At 37.4% G+C, this 17,398-nt stretch overlaps 1 protein-coding gene across 1 annotated transcript in view; it reads right to left on the reverse strand.

Moving 5' to 3' along the window:
- ITGA2 (integrin subunit alpha 2) overlaps positions 1–17,398 on the reverse strand; it is a 105,373-nt gene that overhangs the window by 17,194 nt on the left and 70,781 nt on the right. Inside the window, exons 12-20 of the mRNA XM_043488539.1 lie at positions 16,823–16,968; positions 15,218–15,361; positions 13,231–13,434; positions 12,687–12,823; positions 10,996–11,135; positions 5,842–5,993; positions 3,412–3,522; positions 2,739–2,821; positions 262–403 (exon numbers count right to left, since the gene is read on the reverse strand). Of these exons, the coding sequence (XP_043344474.1) occupies positions 262–403; positions 2,739–2,821; positions 3,412–3,522; positions 5,842–5,993; positions 10,996–11,135; positions 12,687–12,823; positions 13,231–13,434; positions 15,218–15,361; positions 16,823–16,968 (1,259 nt within the window). The remainder of the gene's footprint in view (positions 1–261; positions 404–2,738; positions 2,822–3,411; positions 3,523–5,841; positions 5,994–10,995; positions 11,136–12,686; positions 12,824–13,230; positions 13,435–15,217; positions 15,362–16,822; positions 16,969–17,398) is intronic.

Here is a 17,398-nt window from a genome sequence, read left to right on the forward strand (position 1 = left end):
CCTCATCGCACAGATGGCTTGAGGAGAGTTTACGGTAGAGTCTGGCTACAACTGCCAAGCGTCAGGTCAAAGGAAAAATCTGATCCAAGCCATGAAGCTGAACTGGTCTAGATACACAGCCAGGCTGTGTTCTCAAGTAGTTTAACTAGCTGGGAGCCACAAGGAGTTTCTTCAGAAAACACAGAGGACCTGGAGATTTGAGTAGAAGGAAGACTAATTGACAACAAAAATAGCAGTTAACACCAGAGTGCCTTCACATACCGGCATGGACCAGGAAGCAAAAAACAGGTTTTCTGAAAAATCAACAACAATCTCAGTGTTGTAGGCACTTTCCTTCTTGTTTTCCAGTTTTACTGAAAATGTTAACCTTTTGTTCTGGTTGCTGACAATGAAGGGCTGTTGTCTGTTAACAGTAAAAAGGAGAAAAAAAGAGTCATTACAGTTCTGTTTTCTTTTTTGAAGTCAGCATTCAAATACTTTACTCATTTAAAAAATAATTTTTATATGGATAAGTTGAAATTTATACTTTTTATATTGAAGTATAGTTGATTTATAATATTAGTTTCATGTGTACAATATAGTGGTTGAATCTTTTTATAGATTATATTCCATTGAAAGTTATTACAAAATAATGACTCTGTTTTGCTGTTGTATAATATGTATCTTTGTTACTTATCTATTTTACATTTACATAATATTAATAGCTTGTATCACCTAATTACATACCTCTATCGTGCTGCGATTCATGGGGTCACAAAGAGTTGGACACGACTGAGCGACTGAACTGAACTGATCTTGCCCCTTCCTCCTTCCCTCTGCCCACTACTAGTTTATTATTTTTCTATTTCTGTTCTGTTATGTACATTTGTTTTGTTTTTTAGATTCTCTATATGAGTGAAACAGAATATTTGTCTTTCTCTGACTTATTTCATGAAGCAAAATACCCTCTAGGTCCATCTACATTATTGCAAATGGCAGAATTTTATCCTTTTTATGGCTGAGTAATATTCTATTATATATATAAATGTGTATACATAAATATGTATATACATGTGTATGTTACATCTTCCTTTATCCATTCATCTATTGATGGACACTTAGGTTGCTTCCATGCCTTGACTATTGTACATAATGCTGCTATAAACATTGGGGTACGTCTATCTTTTCAAATTAGTGTTTTTGTTTTCTTTGGATGCATGTCCAGGAGTAGAATTGCTAGATCATATGATAGTTATATTTTTAGTTTTTTGAGAAACCTCCATACTGTTTCCCATAGTTGGCTGCACCAGTTTACATTCCCACCAACAGTGTAAAAGGGTTCCATTTCTCTACATCCTCACTAACATTTGTTGTTTATGTTCTTTTGATGACAGCCATCCTGCCAGGTAGGAAATGGCATGATAAAATCATGGTTTTGATTTGCATTTCTCTGATGAGCATTTTTTTTTTTATTAGTTGGAGACTAATTACTTCACAACATTTCAGTGGGTTTTGTCGTACATTGATATGAATCAGCCATAGAGTTACACGTATTCCCCATCCTGATCCCCCCTCCCACCTCCCTCTCCACCCGATTCCTCTGGGTCTTCCCAGTGCACCAGGCCCGAGCACTTGTCTTGATGAGCATTTTTTATGTGCCTGTTGGCCACTTGTATGTCTTCTTTGGAAAAATGTCTATTCAGGTCTTCCTATTTTATTTTTTATTCCTATTTTTTAAATCAGGTTTTTGGTTTTTTGACATTGAGTTGTACAAGTTGTTTATATATTTTGGATATTAACCCCTTAGCGGTCATATCATCTACAAATATTTTCTCCCATTCAGTGGGTTATCTTTTTGTTTTGTTAATGGTTTCCTTTGCTGTGCAAAAGCTCTTAAGTTTAATTAGGTCTCACTTGTTTGTTTTTGCTTTTATTTCTTTTGCTTTCAGAGACAGAGACAGAAGAACTACTGCTACAATTTATGACAAAGAGTGTTCTCCCTCTGTTTTCTTTCTAGGAGTTTTGAGGTTTCAGGTCTTATATTTAGGTCTTTAATCCATTTTGCATTTATTTCTGTGTTTGGTGCAAGAAAACGTTCTAATTTTATCTTTTTTACATGTAGCTGTCAGTCTTCCCAGAACCACTTATTTAAGGGACACTCTTTCCTCCATTGTATATTCTGGCCTTTGTTGTAGGTTAATTGGCCATAAGTAGATGGGTTTGTTTCTCTCTATTCTGTTCCATTGATCTATATGTCTGCTCTTGTGCCCAAACCACGCTCTGTTGATTACTGTAGCTTTAAGGCGTAACCTGAAGATACTTCAAACTTTGTTCTTTTTTATCAAAATTGCTTTGAAAATGTGGAGTCTTTTGTGGCTCCATATAAATTTTAGAATTATTTGTTCTGGTTCTGGAAAAAACGTCATGGATATTTTGAGTGGGATTGCATTAAATCTGTAGTTTGGTGTGGACATTTTAACAATATTAATTCTTCTAATCCAAGAACACAGGATATCTTTCCATTTCTCTGGATTATTTTCAAATTCCATTATCAATATTTTATAGTTTACAGAATATAAGTCTTTCACCTCCTTGGTTAAGTTTATTTCTAGATACTTTGAAATTTAGATTTTAAGGATTTTTAGGAGTTATGACGTTTCTATTGTAGAAAAAAATTTCCATAAACAATCACTTGAATAAAGTAATCTAACATGTCTTTTATTTCTACAATTTTCACTGTGCTTTAAAGTAAAACTTACTGAGTAGCTGGCAGCTGCTGAACATTTAGAACTAGATCAGAAATGCAAACTCCATCATCACCACAGTCTTTATGGAAAGGGATCTACAAAAAAAGAGAAAAACAATCCCAGAAATTTGCTATTGAGTTAAACAAGCAAATTGTAGAAGAACACATAATAGTATTATTCCATTTATATAAAGTTCAAAACCTTGTGAAACTAAACCATATTTTAGGAATATATACATGTTTAGCAACATCAGAAAGAAAAACATTGATAAATGCAAAATTCATGATGGTGGTGCTCCCTGGGGGTGCAGGATAAAAGTGGATATGATAAGAGTATGGAGTGATACAGAGAATTTCAGAGGTACTGGTATCATTTTATTTTTTTTTAATGGGTTGTGAACACAAGGTGTTCCCTTTATTGTTATTTATTTCTTCCATAAGCATTTACTGAACACCTATGACGGGGCAAGCACTACTCACAGTGCTGGAAATAGAGCAGGGAACAAGGAAAACAAAAATCCCTATCTTCATGTAACTTACCTGCTGGTGAACTTTCCATAAGTAACTGTACTTCAATTAGAAAATTACCAACTTAGGCTATGTCCTAAGTATCTCTCAAACACTAAGGCAGTGACTGAAACTTTGCCGGCTAGTCAGGAATCCCAAGAAAGGCAAGCCGCACTTACACTGAAGACCTTGACCGTCTCAGAGTAGGCTTCAAGGGCAGGGTTAGTGCCAGGGTTTTCCAGACTGATGTTCATACACAGATTCAGAGGGCTGATAGTATCAGAGGGCTCCTAAACACACACAGAGTTAGTGGATTAGGGCATGGCAGCTTCAAACAAGAAAATGACCACACATGTGCTCACAATTAAACACACAGTCCACTCTCGGTCATGCAGAATAGCTCTGTTTTGAACTTTCAAGGCTCTTGCTCCTTCACTTCTATCCTAAGTCTGCTGTTAGCCTCTCTGCTTCTAAGAGACTTCTAACTTGGGCTCAGTAAAAATCTGAAGCAGTGATTCTTAGGTAAACTCATCAGTCATTTCATTATTTATATAATGATCAATATTTACATAAGATATCCAGTTTTCAATGCTCAGAAGATCCCTCTGTCAGTACTCAGCTCTTGGGTTGTTGGCCATGTTCTTCCCATTCCTACTGCCAAGACTTTTGGCATCTATAGGTGTCCTGACCAGATCTCTGGAAGAGAATATCATGACCCGGAAGGGAAAGTGCCCAGGGTTCACTGTCAGGAATGAACAAGGGCACCCCCCTCCCTAGTCTCCAGTCTACAAAACCAGATGAAAGTGCTTCCCATACGCGAAACTAAGCTCCCCAATTTCCAGCCTAGCTGTCTGTTAGGGCTCTTTCGCATGTAGAAGATGATGCACGTATCACTCAGCAGGCGTTAAAACCAACTCTGTCCAGCTGTAAGTAGGAAAGTTCCTCTTTATCTCTAGTAAAGATGGTGGAGGATTTGCAATGCTCCAAGAGGCCTGGGCTGCTTCTAGTTTTTGAGGTTTTCCCATCTATTGAACAATGAAAATAATGCCAAATCAGGGCTGCAGACACCATCTAGCATTCTTCTTCAAGAAAGAAGAATGCCTGTACATTGGTAAGCACTAAAAATCAAATTTTCCTTTTTTTAGGAGTGATATCTTTATCTCAACAGGACTTCTGTCTTGAGCCCTTTGGACAGGGGGTGGGGGGTGGGGGCAGTGACTTCCTGACTACAAGGAAACGTATCCTCAGCTGCAGGGCTGGCACATAGGATGGACTTTGGCATTGATAGCAAATACGGTGTTACCTGGAACAACACCTCTCAGCTGACCACAATTATACACACCTTGTAAAAACTTCACATGTACACATGGGGGAGAATAGGAGATGTGTTTATACACACGTAGTAGTTTGGTCACTCAGTCATGTCTGACTCTGTGACTTCATGAACTGTAGCCTGCCAGGGTCCACTGTTCATGGAATTCTCCAGGCGAGAATACTGGGGTGGGTTGCCATTTCTTTCTCCAGTTTATATATATACATACATACACTACATCCTGGCTGTCTTAGTTCCCCCACAATGGATTACATGTTTAATTTGACCCACCACTTAGCACAAGGATAAGAGAGAATGGAATCTGGCTTTTATTCCTTTAAAGAAGCTGCATAACTGGCACATTATCAACAAAAAATGTCCAGGCCTTCACAAAGAAGAAATCTTCAACTCAAACAATAAATTACTCAACTGATTTTAGTTCATCCAACTCTTTGTTCTTTCAACTCTTAGCACTTCTTGAGATGCGATTTCTGTATCACCCATCTACTTGAGAAATGTCTGGGGATGCCCCTTAGACATATTCACTGGATCGAAAGGGAATTTCTGCTGGGGGCTTCCAGCATACAGATCTTATAAAAATTTCCTTGGCAATTCTTATGTATCTTAAACTTTGAGAACCACAGTCTAGGAAAAGTTCTTAAATAGCTCTTATAAAAATAGTTTCCTGAATAAATTATACTTTAAATACTATAACCTGGCTTTTGGGGGGAAATAGTCATGTAATTTATAAGATAAGCTTTTTTAGAAATTTTCTTCTGAGAAGCACTTTTTCTACTTTGGAGAATTTCAAAATCCATGTGAACTGTAGTAATTAGGGCATAAGATTAGAGCAAAGAATTTTTACCTCATAATCTACCATCCTTCACCTATATCAATTTAAATCCAGAAATGAAAAGGGAAATTAGAGTTATTCTTTTCAATCATTTAAAAATAAATAAATATTCTCCTGATATGAAAATGTCAATATAAAATTTATTGTCAACTAAAAGTTCTTCCTACTAAACATTTAAGAAAGCACTGTCTTTGATTTCTTGAAGAATCTTATTTTTAGCCCTTTTACTTGCCATCCCAAGTAAAATTTAATGCAACTAACTTATAAAATAGCATGTGACCATACAGATTAGTGTAAAGGAAATATACTCCTATTCATAGACCAAAAAAAAGCACTAATTAGAAGAGCAAGGGTTCTTCTCACTCATAAGCCTTCAATTCAGGCTTTCACCATTCATTGGTCTTTAAAAAGAAAGGAGATGGAAGAGATGACTCTGAGGCTCACCTGTATGTGGATGATGTACTCAGAACAGCGCTGCACTTGACTTACTATCATGGTCTTCTGCAAACACCTTTCATTATTTTCCTTAAATAACCCCCTGGACATCACTCTGGATGAAAACTGGTCTTCATCAATTGTGATGTTATACACAATGGCTATAATAAAAATCATAAAGAAATGTCATTACAAGTCCATTTTTAAGGAAAAAGCATTCCTGTTTTATCGCGTCTTACTGGGTTAAATCTCTGACTACAGGAAAACAAAAACCAGTCTTCCTTTTGATGGACTGTTAACCATGGCTAGCCTGTGATATTTTGTAACTGCAGCTCTGGTATGATGTATGTTGACTGTGGATACAAAGAAATGTGATTCAAAGAAATGTGATTTGATGCAGTGGAAGGAAAAGTAGACTTGCCACCGGGAAATCTACTGAATGAAGTTGGTCAAATTATTTCCCCAAATAACAATTTCATTGTCCATAACATGGTGACATGAAAAGGAAAGGAATTATTATTGAGGGCCTACAATTGAACACATTCTTATATGTTATGTAAGTTTTACAATAAACCTGAAACATGGATATTATTATCCTATTTTCAGATAATTAACAAAATATTATTCTGTTTTTCAAAATAATTCACCTCAGCTCACACAGCTAGGGCATGGTCAGAAGTAAAGTTTGAGTAATTCTGAAACCAGACCCCATGTTCCTACTATTTCTACGCAGTTTAGAGGATTCACTGTTATTTGAGGATTAAATCAGATATTCTAAGGTGAAATGTACAGTGCCTTGCATATTCCAAAAGCTTACTTGGGGGAAGTCATGCTACACTGCAATAACAAGTGTTGAATTGGACAGACTTGTTCTGAATCTTAGTCTCATCATTGACAAGCTTTAGGCAATTTTCTTAATCTCCTAGAACCTCCATTTCTTCATCTATAAAACAGAGATAATAATACTAACATAGGGAAATGGAAATGAGAAACATATGTGATAAAAACTGATGTCAGTAGCTAATGTCCAACTATCAGAACTTTCAATAAAATCTGTTGGCTACCCATCCAACACTGAGAAGATCTGATACTGTTAGTAGCATCAACTGCATTACTTGGGATTATTCTGTCTTATTATTTCCAAGAGTTGATGTTTTTGAACTGTGGTATTGGAGAAGACTCTTGTGAGTCCCTTCGACTGCAAGGAGATCCAACCAGTCCATCCTAAAGGAAATGAGTCCTGAATATTCATTGGAAGGACTGATGCTGAAGCTGAAACTCCAATACTTTGGCCACCTGATGAGAAGAACTGACTCATTTGAAAAGACCCTGATGCTGGGAAAGATTGAAGGCAGGAGGGGAAGGGAACGACAGAGGATGAGATGGTTGGATGCCATCACCGACGCAATGGACATGAGTTTGAGTAAGCTCCGGGAGTTGGTGATGAACAGGGAGGCCTGTCATGCTGCAGTCCATGGGGTCACAAAGAATCAGACACAACTGAGCAACTGAACTGAACCAAGAGTTTAAAGGTTAACTATACTTCCAAAAGCATTCTGTATGTGACCTTTCAAATACCTACTAGAAGTGATGTATAATTTTTCTTGCTCTGAATACTTCATGAGGTTAACAAAGATAAAATACAAAGGAAAAGAACTACAAATAAGTAGTGAAAATAACACAAAGGAAAAGAAATGGCAGGGAAGAGATGGTAGCTAGGACAAAGTTAGTACATGTGGAATGACAATATTTCATTTTTTCCAAAATGATACAGTTATATAGGCAATATGATAATCCTTTTTATGTTATTAACTTCAAACTGGAGTGTGAATCTGAAGCAATAAATAATAGAAGTCATATGCTTTGTAAATTGACTTTTCAAAGTCATAGAGATGGGATTTCTGTCTTACACACTATTATTGCCAGGCAAGTAAGTGACGAATGATCATGACCCTGTGGACCTAAGGCATCAAGAAGAGGATTCAAAGGGAAAGGTACCCAATGGTGAGACCCTAGACAACAGGTGGGAGGGAATAAAATTCTCTGAGAGCAGAAAATGCCCTTCAAGTGTGTGGTAACAGAAGAGGTGGAGTACAGTCAAAAATTGGGAGAAGAAGCTTGAGACAAACCCATGCTTCTGGGACAGCAGAGGTTACCTACCTGTCATTTCTGCCAACGAATAGATTTTCCAAATTAACTTTTTATATTTAATGTTTTATTCCTCCAGCTTCATTAAGATATCATCAACATATAACATTGTGTAAGTTTAAAGCATACAACATAGTGATTTTATACATTGCAAAACAATTACCACAAAAAGGTGAGTTAACATACCCATCACTTCACAAAGTTACAATTTCTTGTGTGTGGTGAGAACTTTTAAAATCTAGTCTCTTCTAACTGTATACAATACAGTATTATTAACAAAAATCACCATGCTGTACATCCCATCTAGCCATTTCATATTTAGACAGTAATGGTTTCCAACTCAACTTTCATGGCTACTCAGATGAATGTGCTAAAAGGCAGGTGTGTGAAAAGTGCTCCTCAGAGCTGGGTCAGTGTTTGAACACTTGAAAGGAAAAATGCCAGATGAATATGAAAAATAGGAACTATGGAAGGCGTGTCAAGACATTAATATAACTTTGTGTTCCTAGCCTTCTTATTTCTTCTATGAATCGTGACAACTTGCCTCTATATTTTTACCCTTTAAGTTAATTTGTTCACCACCTAATAAAATAGCTGTAGTCAATCCTAACAGAAATCAACCCTGAATATTCACTAAAAGGACTGATGCTGAAGCTGAAACTTCAATACTTTAGCCACCTGAAGCAAAGAGTCGACTTATTAGGGAAGACTTTGATGCTGGGAAAGATTGAAGGCAGGAGGAGAAGGGGACAACAGAGGGCGAGATGGTTGGATGGTATCATCGACTCAATGGACATGAGTTTGAGCATGCTCCGGGAGTTGGTGAAGGACAGGGAGGCCTGGAGTGTTGCAGTCCATCGGGTTACAAACACTCAGACACGACTGAATGACTGAATAACAAGGAACTACAGGTTTCTGAAAATTAGAGCCAAAATCTGATGGAGAGGGTATGTATGCATAACTGAGTCACTTTGCTATACAACAGTAAGTAACACAACATTGTAATTCAACTACACTTCAATTTAAAAAAATCTGATGAAAAGGACGAGGACCCATGAAAAGGCAGCAAATGAAAGAAAATAGTATTGGATTAAGTGCTAAAAATCAATGGTTACATATTGAAGGAACTGAGATAACTGGAGCAGGAGAGATGGAGGTAAAATGCAGTGGTTAGAAAGACTTCAGGGAATTGTAGGACCTCAGCCAGGATGCCAAAGACAACTGGACCAATCTAGAGAGAGTAAGACTGCCCACAGTCTTCCTTACTCTCAGACTTTCCCTCACTTCACTGGATTATTTGTTGTTATTGTTCAGTCACTAAGTCATGTCTAACTCTTTGCAACCTCATGGACTGTAGCACACCAGGTTCCTCTATCCTTCGCTATCTCCCTGAGATTGCTCAAACTCATGTCCACTGAGTTGGTGATGTCATCCAGCCATCTCATCCTCTGTCGCCCCCTTCTCCTCCTGCTTTCACTCTTTCCCAGCATCAGGGTCTTTTCCAATGAGTCAGCTCTTTGCATCAGGTGGCCAAAGTATTGGAGTTTCAGCTTCAGCATCAGTCCTTCCAATGACTATTCAGGGTTTATTTCCTTTAGGATTCACTGGTTTCATCTCTTTGCTGTCTAAGGGACTCTCAAGAGTCTTCTTCAGCATCACAGTTCAAAAGCATCAATTCTTTGGTGCTCAGTCTTCATTATGGTCTAGCTCTCACATCTGTACATGATTACTGGAAAAACCACAGCTTTGACTATATGGATCTTTGTTGGCAAAGTGACATATCTGCTTTTTAATATGTTGTCTAGGTTGATCATAGCTTTTCTTCCAAGGAGCAGGCATCTTTTAATTTCATGGCTGTAGTCACCATCTGCAGTGAATTTGGAGCCCAAGAAAATAAAATCTTCCACTGTTTCCCCATCTATTTGCCATGAAGTGATGGGACCAGATGCCATGATCTTCATTGTTTGAATGTTGAGTTTCAAGCCAGCTTTTTCACTCTCCTCTTTCACCTTCATCAAGATGCTCTTTAGGTTCCTCTTTGTTTTCCGCCATTAAAGTGGTATTATCTGCATATTTGAGGTTGTTGACATTTCTCCCTACAGTCTTGATTCCAGCTTGTGATTCATCCGACTTGGCCTTCCACATGATGTACTCTGCATAGAAGTTAAATAAGCAGGGTGACAATATACAGCCTTGACATACTCCTTTCCCAATTTTGAACCAGTGAGTTGTTCCATGTAAGGTTCTAACTGTTGCTTCTTGACCTGCATACAGGTTTTGCAGGAGGCAGGTAAGGTGGTCTGATATTCCCATCTCTTTAAGAATTTTCCAGTTTGTTGTAATCCACACAGTCAAAGGCTTCAGTGTAGTCAATGAAGCAGAAGTAGATGCTTTTCTGGAATTCCCTTGCTTTCTCTGTGATCCAATGGATGTTGGCAATTTGACCTCTAGTTCCTCTGCCTTTTCTGAATCCAGCTTATACATCTGAAAGTTCTCGGTTCACATAATGGATTATTTAGAAAATATAAAACTCTGGGCACAAATTATACATTGTTTTATACTTTCTCTCTCATTATTTCATGCTTCTTAAACTTTCAAGAATAGAAATATTTTATCCTCATACTGAACACACTCTATTATGGCATAGCCAACTCACCGTGGACTCAACTAATACAGACTCAAGTTCAATGTAATTTGCATGTGCCCATGGTTTTCTGTTAGGAACGTATGGGTAAGAGAAACTTACTTAAAGGATAGACTGGAAGAGGCCACAATTATGTCATTGATTTTATGACTTTCTGCAGCAGAATGTGACCTTCTAAGGATGACAGAGGAAGATCTAAAACACCTTCCACACCTAATTAACCATTCTCAGGCACCTCAAATATATGGCAATTCAAGTGTCTGCAAGACCCTTGTTTCTTTCGGTTTCCACATCCCAAGCATAGTTTAAATCAGGACTGAAACTCTATAAGCAAACCTATCTCTTGTGCAGATTATTTCATGTTTACTCACCCACTTGATTGTTTTGATTAGTAGGTCTAAACTTAGCACTGAAGCAGAGTTTAAGTTTTATCTCAGCATTTTTGTTGAGCAAAGTGATTTTTTTTGGTGTGAATGAAGCATCTACAGATACATCAGCAATGCTCTGTGACCTGAAAGACCAATGTTTAAAAAAAATTATTCTCAGGAAGCTACCCAGAAAAACTAGTCTTAGCACCTTGTAGGAATGTGACCACAAAACAGCATTAACCTAGTTTAACTGCTCCCTTCAAAAAATGGATTTAACTCCTTGTATCTTGACTTTTTAGATGAATCAAACTTACCTTCAAAGAAAAAAGTTTGGCCATCATGGGCTATCTTTAAAGGGAATGTCACAGTATAGGAAGTATATGGCCTACCACACATGAGGCCTACCAAGGTGGCCACAGGGGTAAGTTCACTGAAAGGTATGACTTCTTACAAAACTGTTTCCAAAGCAGCCATATAATTATGTCATCACACCTTGTATTTTTCTAATGCTACTCTTAACTGATTTTATTCAGTAAATACATTTTCTTTTTTTCAAAGCCTTAAATATTACATTTGAGTTTTATTTCTTCCACATGAAGATTTCATTAAAATGATGCACTAAGGCAGTGGTCCCCAACTTTTTTGGCAGCAGGAACTGGTTTCGTGGAAAACAATTTTTTCACGGACTGCAGAGGGGAGGGAGATGGTTCACACCAGTAACGGAGCGGCAGATGAAGCCTCATCTGCTCACCTCCTGCTGTGTGGCCTGGTTTCTAACATGGACTAGTGGTTGGGGACCTCCGCACTAAGGAACTTCTTGGTGGTCCAGTGGTTAAGGCTCCGTGCTTCCACTTCAAGGGGCACAGGTTCAATCTCTGGTGGAGAAACTAAGAACCTGCCTGTCGTGTGCTGAAAGAAAAATGATGCACGAAAAACAATGCATTTCATCCTTTAAAAGCGCAAGTGAGATATTGTAAATAGTTTCATTGAACTCAGAGTGTGATCTACTCAATACCCAATTTCTTTCTGTTCTTCACATACTTGGACATTTAAAGCATATTTTTCAACAGACATGAATGGATAAGTGAACTATATTTTCTTGGAGACTCCTGACAGAATTCTCAGTTTCTTTCTGGTTCCATTCCTTCACCAGCTCAATATATTTATTTTTACCCTTACTCACTTGGCTCTTGAATCCCTTATTGTTCCCCCCTGCTCTTCAACTCCTCCTGCGGTCAATGAGAGGTCAGCTAAACCTAAATAATGGCTTCTTGTTTATGACTAATAATTGTAAAAGATACCTTTTAACCACAGGAGAAGTTGTACTTCACTTGTATGGCCTTGGTATTCAGTATTTTTAGAGCATTCTCATGAGAATTCTTTTCTACAAGTTGAGGTAATAAAAAGATAATAATCAGAAATATCCTTAATACCATTTCAAGAGCTTTATCTTTTCAATACACTTTTCCTGTTCATTTTAAAGAGGAGAGAGACTTGGTTCTAATGTTAAGCAAGAATTTTTTTTTTCCTACCAGGAAAAACATACTCCTTCCTCTATGCAAACTATGACATACAAATGTCTTATAGTGTTATATAATGCCTGTGACATTTTCACAATACTAGCAAAGCAATCTGTTCTACTTAGCAGGCCATGTGTTCCTTAACTAGTTTGTGTCTGGCTCTCAATGACTCACCAGAGCTGAACGACCTGTCCAAAGGCCCCCACGGACACATCGGTGATGGAGTCCCCATTTAAATCTCCATAGCCATCCAGGGATCTCCCAAAGTACTGGAGGTGACTACTAAAGGCTCTGTCGGACCCCAAGATTTTCTAAAAGAGCAAGTTTGAGATGAAATTATAGCTCGGGACAACTGAAACAGAAAAAAGCATCTACATTGCCCTGGTATATTCTTTCTATGGCCATTTCTCAGATTGTTTTATTCTCCACAGAACTCCATTGATTTTTCATAGCTCATCTGATCTGATTATTATTCTTGCAACCACATTTTCATCAAAGCAAACAGCATAAATCTCTCACATAAAATAACAAGCCAGCACAAAGCAGTGAGAGTAGACAGGGCTTGACACACAGTAGGGGCTCACTAAGTATCTGATGAATAAGTGAATTAGGTTATAAAGTAAGAGGGATGGACTGGATGGTTCACATAATACTCTTTAGCTCTAACACAATGTAACTCACTCACATGTAAACAAATCACCATAAAACTATGGATTACCTGAGAATACCTCAAGCGAATCATGCCCTCATGACCGTTGTAGATGTACACAGCTCCAGAGTTCTGATTTTCCAAAGGTGAACCAACAATCACGTCATTAAAGCCATCCATGTTGATGTCTGAAAGAGCTGCAATTGCTGAACCAAATCGAGCATTTTCAAGACCCTTGGGGCCTTCCAGAAATTGGTGCCAATTCAAAATACCCTTGCAGAGAGGGAAAAGGGGGACAATTAAAGCCAACCTTACATTAATAAATATATACTACTATATATTTATAGTAGTATAAATATAGGTATAAAATAGATAACCAAGGACGTATTGTATGGCACAAGGAATTATATTCAATAGTTTTAGTTACCTAAAAAGGAAAAGAATCTGAAAAAGAATCTATCTATCTACATACCTACCTATGTACAAATGAATCACTGTGCCATACTGAAAATAAGGTCATAGGCTATCTGCTCATAAACCAAGGTGAAAAGAAGCAATTCTTTTATGTAGGCTGGCTGCACAACCTATATAAGAGTGTCCATTTCTTTGTCTTTTTTCCCCTTAATATTAGGATCTTCACTCATCTGTTTTCAAAATTTTTTGATTTAAAAAATTTCTGGTAAAAATCTACTAAACTCTACAATAAAATTAAGGTAGAAACAAAACACAATATCTTAATGTAGTCTTTTACTTAAAAGCTATTGAACAACAGTGGCATAATTATAATGGTATAGGAAGTGAAAGATGAGATTGTTAATATTCCATTATATAAAACACTGAATATTTCTGCCAAAGAAAAGACATTTTCCTGTAAAAGATACAATTGTGGGTTCTTTTTTTGTTGTTGTTGCAGATTTTGAAATCAAGAATGGAACTATTTTATGACTTCATAAGAAAGCAATGCTCTTCAGCCATGAAACTGAGTCTGTTTTGATTCTTTCTCCTCTATAATAATCTTACAGAAATTAATTTATTACTGAGTCTGGTAAAATACTGAAAGATCATTTCACCTTTAGCAATTAATAATATTCAGAATATCTGACTAGCAAGAAACATTTAAGAAGTTGGGGATTTGTTAAATTTTCAAACAAGTAGATATGCTCTTCCCTTATTAAATACTTAATTACACTTTCTTTATATGCTTTAAAATTGTTTTAATTGCTTCTGTTTAAGGGCTAACTGTTATTTTTTGTTGTTGTTATATTAATTTAAATAAATAATGTAGGACAAAATATTGCAACAGTTAAATATAACATTTACTACATTAATATCAGCTTCTCTTTTTCCATCCTTTCCTTATCTAGCCATCTAATCTTCTATGTCAATCTGTGCCTTTAATTTTAGTTTTCTTTTCAGGTTTCACTAAGCTAACTGTAATTATGTGCATGGATTTAGAGATTTAAGTCTATAAGTTGGAAAAACTAGGCTTTTCCCTGTTAGAGTATGCTCAGTTCTATGTGCAAGAACTGGAATTCCCAAGATTTGGATATATACATAAATGATACACCAAGCAATGGAATTTTCTGACAAACTAATGTAGAAATCGTATAGGATTATATGGCTACTTCTAGAGTGCCTGGTACAATTTGTCCTTACCATTGTAAAATGTCAACAAAGCAGCTTTGCCTTGTTATTGTTATATCTTTATAGCAAAGAGGAGTAATTGAATGAGATATTTGGGAAATACACAGATGTATATGCATGTGTGTATGTATTTCAAAAAACAACATGCATTTATAATAACTTTATTTGTAAAGAAAATATGTATTCAAAGACCTCCTGTGGAAGATGGCAGGACACTATACATTAAGTTCTAGGTTATGCTTTTCAATGTGATTTTTAAAACTGTAACTTAATGGTGACATCCTCAAAATGAAATATAAACCATACTTTTATTCAATAATAAACATTCTTTAATCTGTAAAAATGAAGATTCACTTTTATTTACCAATACTAAAGCAAATCAAAGGAAATCAGTTTAATATTTTTTTTTTACCTTTGTGATAGTAAACAGGTAGACTCTTCCTTCCTCTTTCTTTAGGTCATTCATGTACATTGGCGCACCTACCAACAGCACATCTGTAATGGTGTCCTTATTCACATCGACTGCACACAGCACACTACCGAAATAGGAGCCAATCTGGAGGAATAAAGCATATCAACACTAGGATTCTTCTACTCTTACTATTACACTAAACTTATTTACTCATTCAACAAGCAAAAATTGAGCATCTGTTGCCTGTAAGGTGCTAGGAACATAAAGATAGATAACATCACCCCTTCTCTCTGTTTGTGTCACAATCTAACACTTGCTTCTTAGCACTTAGGGTGCACAAAAATCACCAAAAAAGCACCTGTAAAATACAGATTCCCAAGAGCCATTTCCAGAGATTCTGATGCAATGTCTATTGGGCAATCAAGAAAACAGTATTTTAAGTAAGCACTCCAGGTATTTCTGATGCTGGTGGGTAAAAGACCACACTTAAGGGACACTTAGAAGCTTTATGAGATGTTGTAGACAAAGGCTGGCAGGGAAGAGGGAGGTTGAACAAATAACAGGACTTCTGTGATAAAACATAACAGAAAGTGAAAGTGTTAGTCACTCAGTCGTGTCCAACCCCATGGACTGTAGCCCATCAGACTCCTCTGTCCATGGCATTCTCCAGGCAAGAATACTGGAGTGGGTTGCCATTCCCTTCTCCAGGGGATTTTCCTGACCCAAGGATAGAACCCAGGTCTCCCACATTGCAGGAGGATTCTTTACCGTCTGAGCCACCAGGGAAGACCATAAACTTTAAAATATTAAACAGGAGGGAAATGTATGACCACAGTGGATTTGTGGTCAAGGAAGTCAAAGACTCATATCTTCTTCCTCCAGGAAAATCCATAGAGACAGTGAATCATATTTAATCCCAGAGAAGGGAAATCTGTAGATAATCAGTTTCTCTGATTTAAGGAAGAAAATTTTCTGTTGGTCGTTGGAGTACAGTGATGTGCATTTTAAATATGTGCTAAGCTCAGGAGTCAAAACTACTTAGCAAGAAAATAGGAATCTATAGGCTGGCTTTTGTTCTCGTGGACCATGACTGGGAGGCGTCACCGGTCCTCACTACCAAACTGCCACATATCAGAAGAAAGTGACAGAGAAGAGAGCTGCTTTACTTTCAGAAATGTCCAACTTTTTGACATTTAGAAGTGTCAGAGCCACGGACACCTTTACAGGCCCCGATGTCGTAGCTCAGTCTAACGAGATACTGCTCCCTCTGCCTACTCGTTCCTTCTCCAGTCCTTGGTTCCTGTTGGAGCTTGCCTACAAAGCAGTGGTTAGGTGTCTGTCATCATTGGGCTTTAATGACAACTCAACCCCATGAAAGCTATGTAGCCTTAGGTAGTTAAACTCTCCGCAGCTAGTCAACAGGGGATGGTAGATCTCAGTATTGTTGTGAATATTTGAGGAATATTCAAGTAAACACAAACCACAGAGGCAGCTACAGGGTGGGCACTCAATAAATGTTAGTTTCCATTTCTACTAACTCCTCCCTTCCCACAAGTCCCGGTTGTCCATGAAATTAATTTCACCTGCTTAAACAACAAAATTTACCTGGTCACCTCTGTGAGATTGAATAACTGTGACATTGCCATTCCCATTAACACTGTATAGCACTATCTGGCCAGTATAATTTGCTCGAGGAGCACCAGCAACAAAGTGGACACTGTTCCCAGTAGAAATTGAAGCCACAGAGTAACCTAGGAGAGAAGGGGTTACAGAGTAGGTACTGTTGAATATCTTGGCCAGATAAGCTTGTGAAGCTAGCAGAGATGATCAGAGGTCCCTTTTGTTAGTGTGACGCACGGCTGCTCATGCTCCTGAGTATAACATGAAGGTCACATCCTCCTCCTTTGGTGTCAGTCTCCGGTTCAAAGTTTGGACTTGCCACCTGTTAAGTTTTTTATCTTTGAGCAAGTAATTAACCTCTTCGGAAAGATAAAATGAGGATAGTAGTACTCCCTTCAAAGGATAGTTGGAAGTATTTAAATATTATGTAGATAGAATAGCCAACTCAGGGATTGCCCCATAGTAGGTGCTCAAAATTGGTGACTACCTATTACATGAACAAAAACATTGGTAAGACTACCACTTATGGTTTTGACTTTTACATACTATTTCTATTTTGGA

The sequence above is a fragment of the Cervus canadensis genome, chromosome 16, assembly GCF_019320065.1.
Source record: "Cervus canadensis isolate Bull #8, Minnesota chromosome 16, ASM1932006v1, whole genome shotgun sequence".
NCBI lineage: Eukaryota > Metazoa > Chordata > Mammalia > Artiodactyla > Cervidae > Cervus > Cervus canadensis.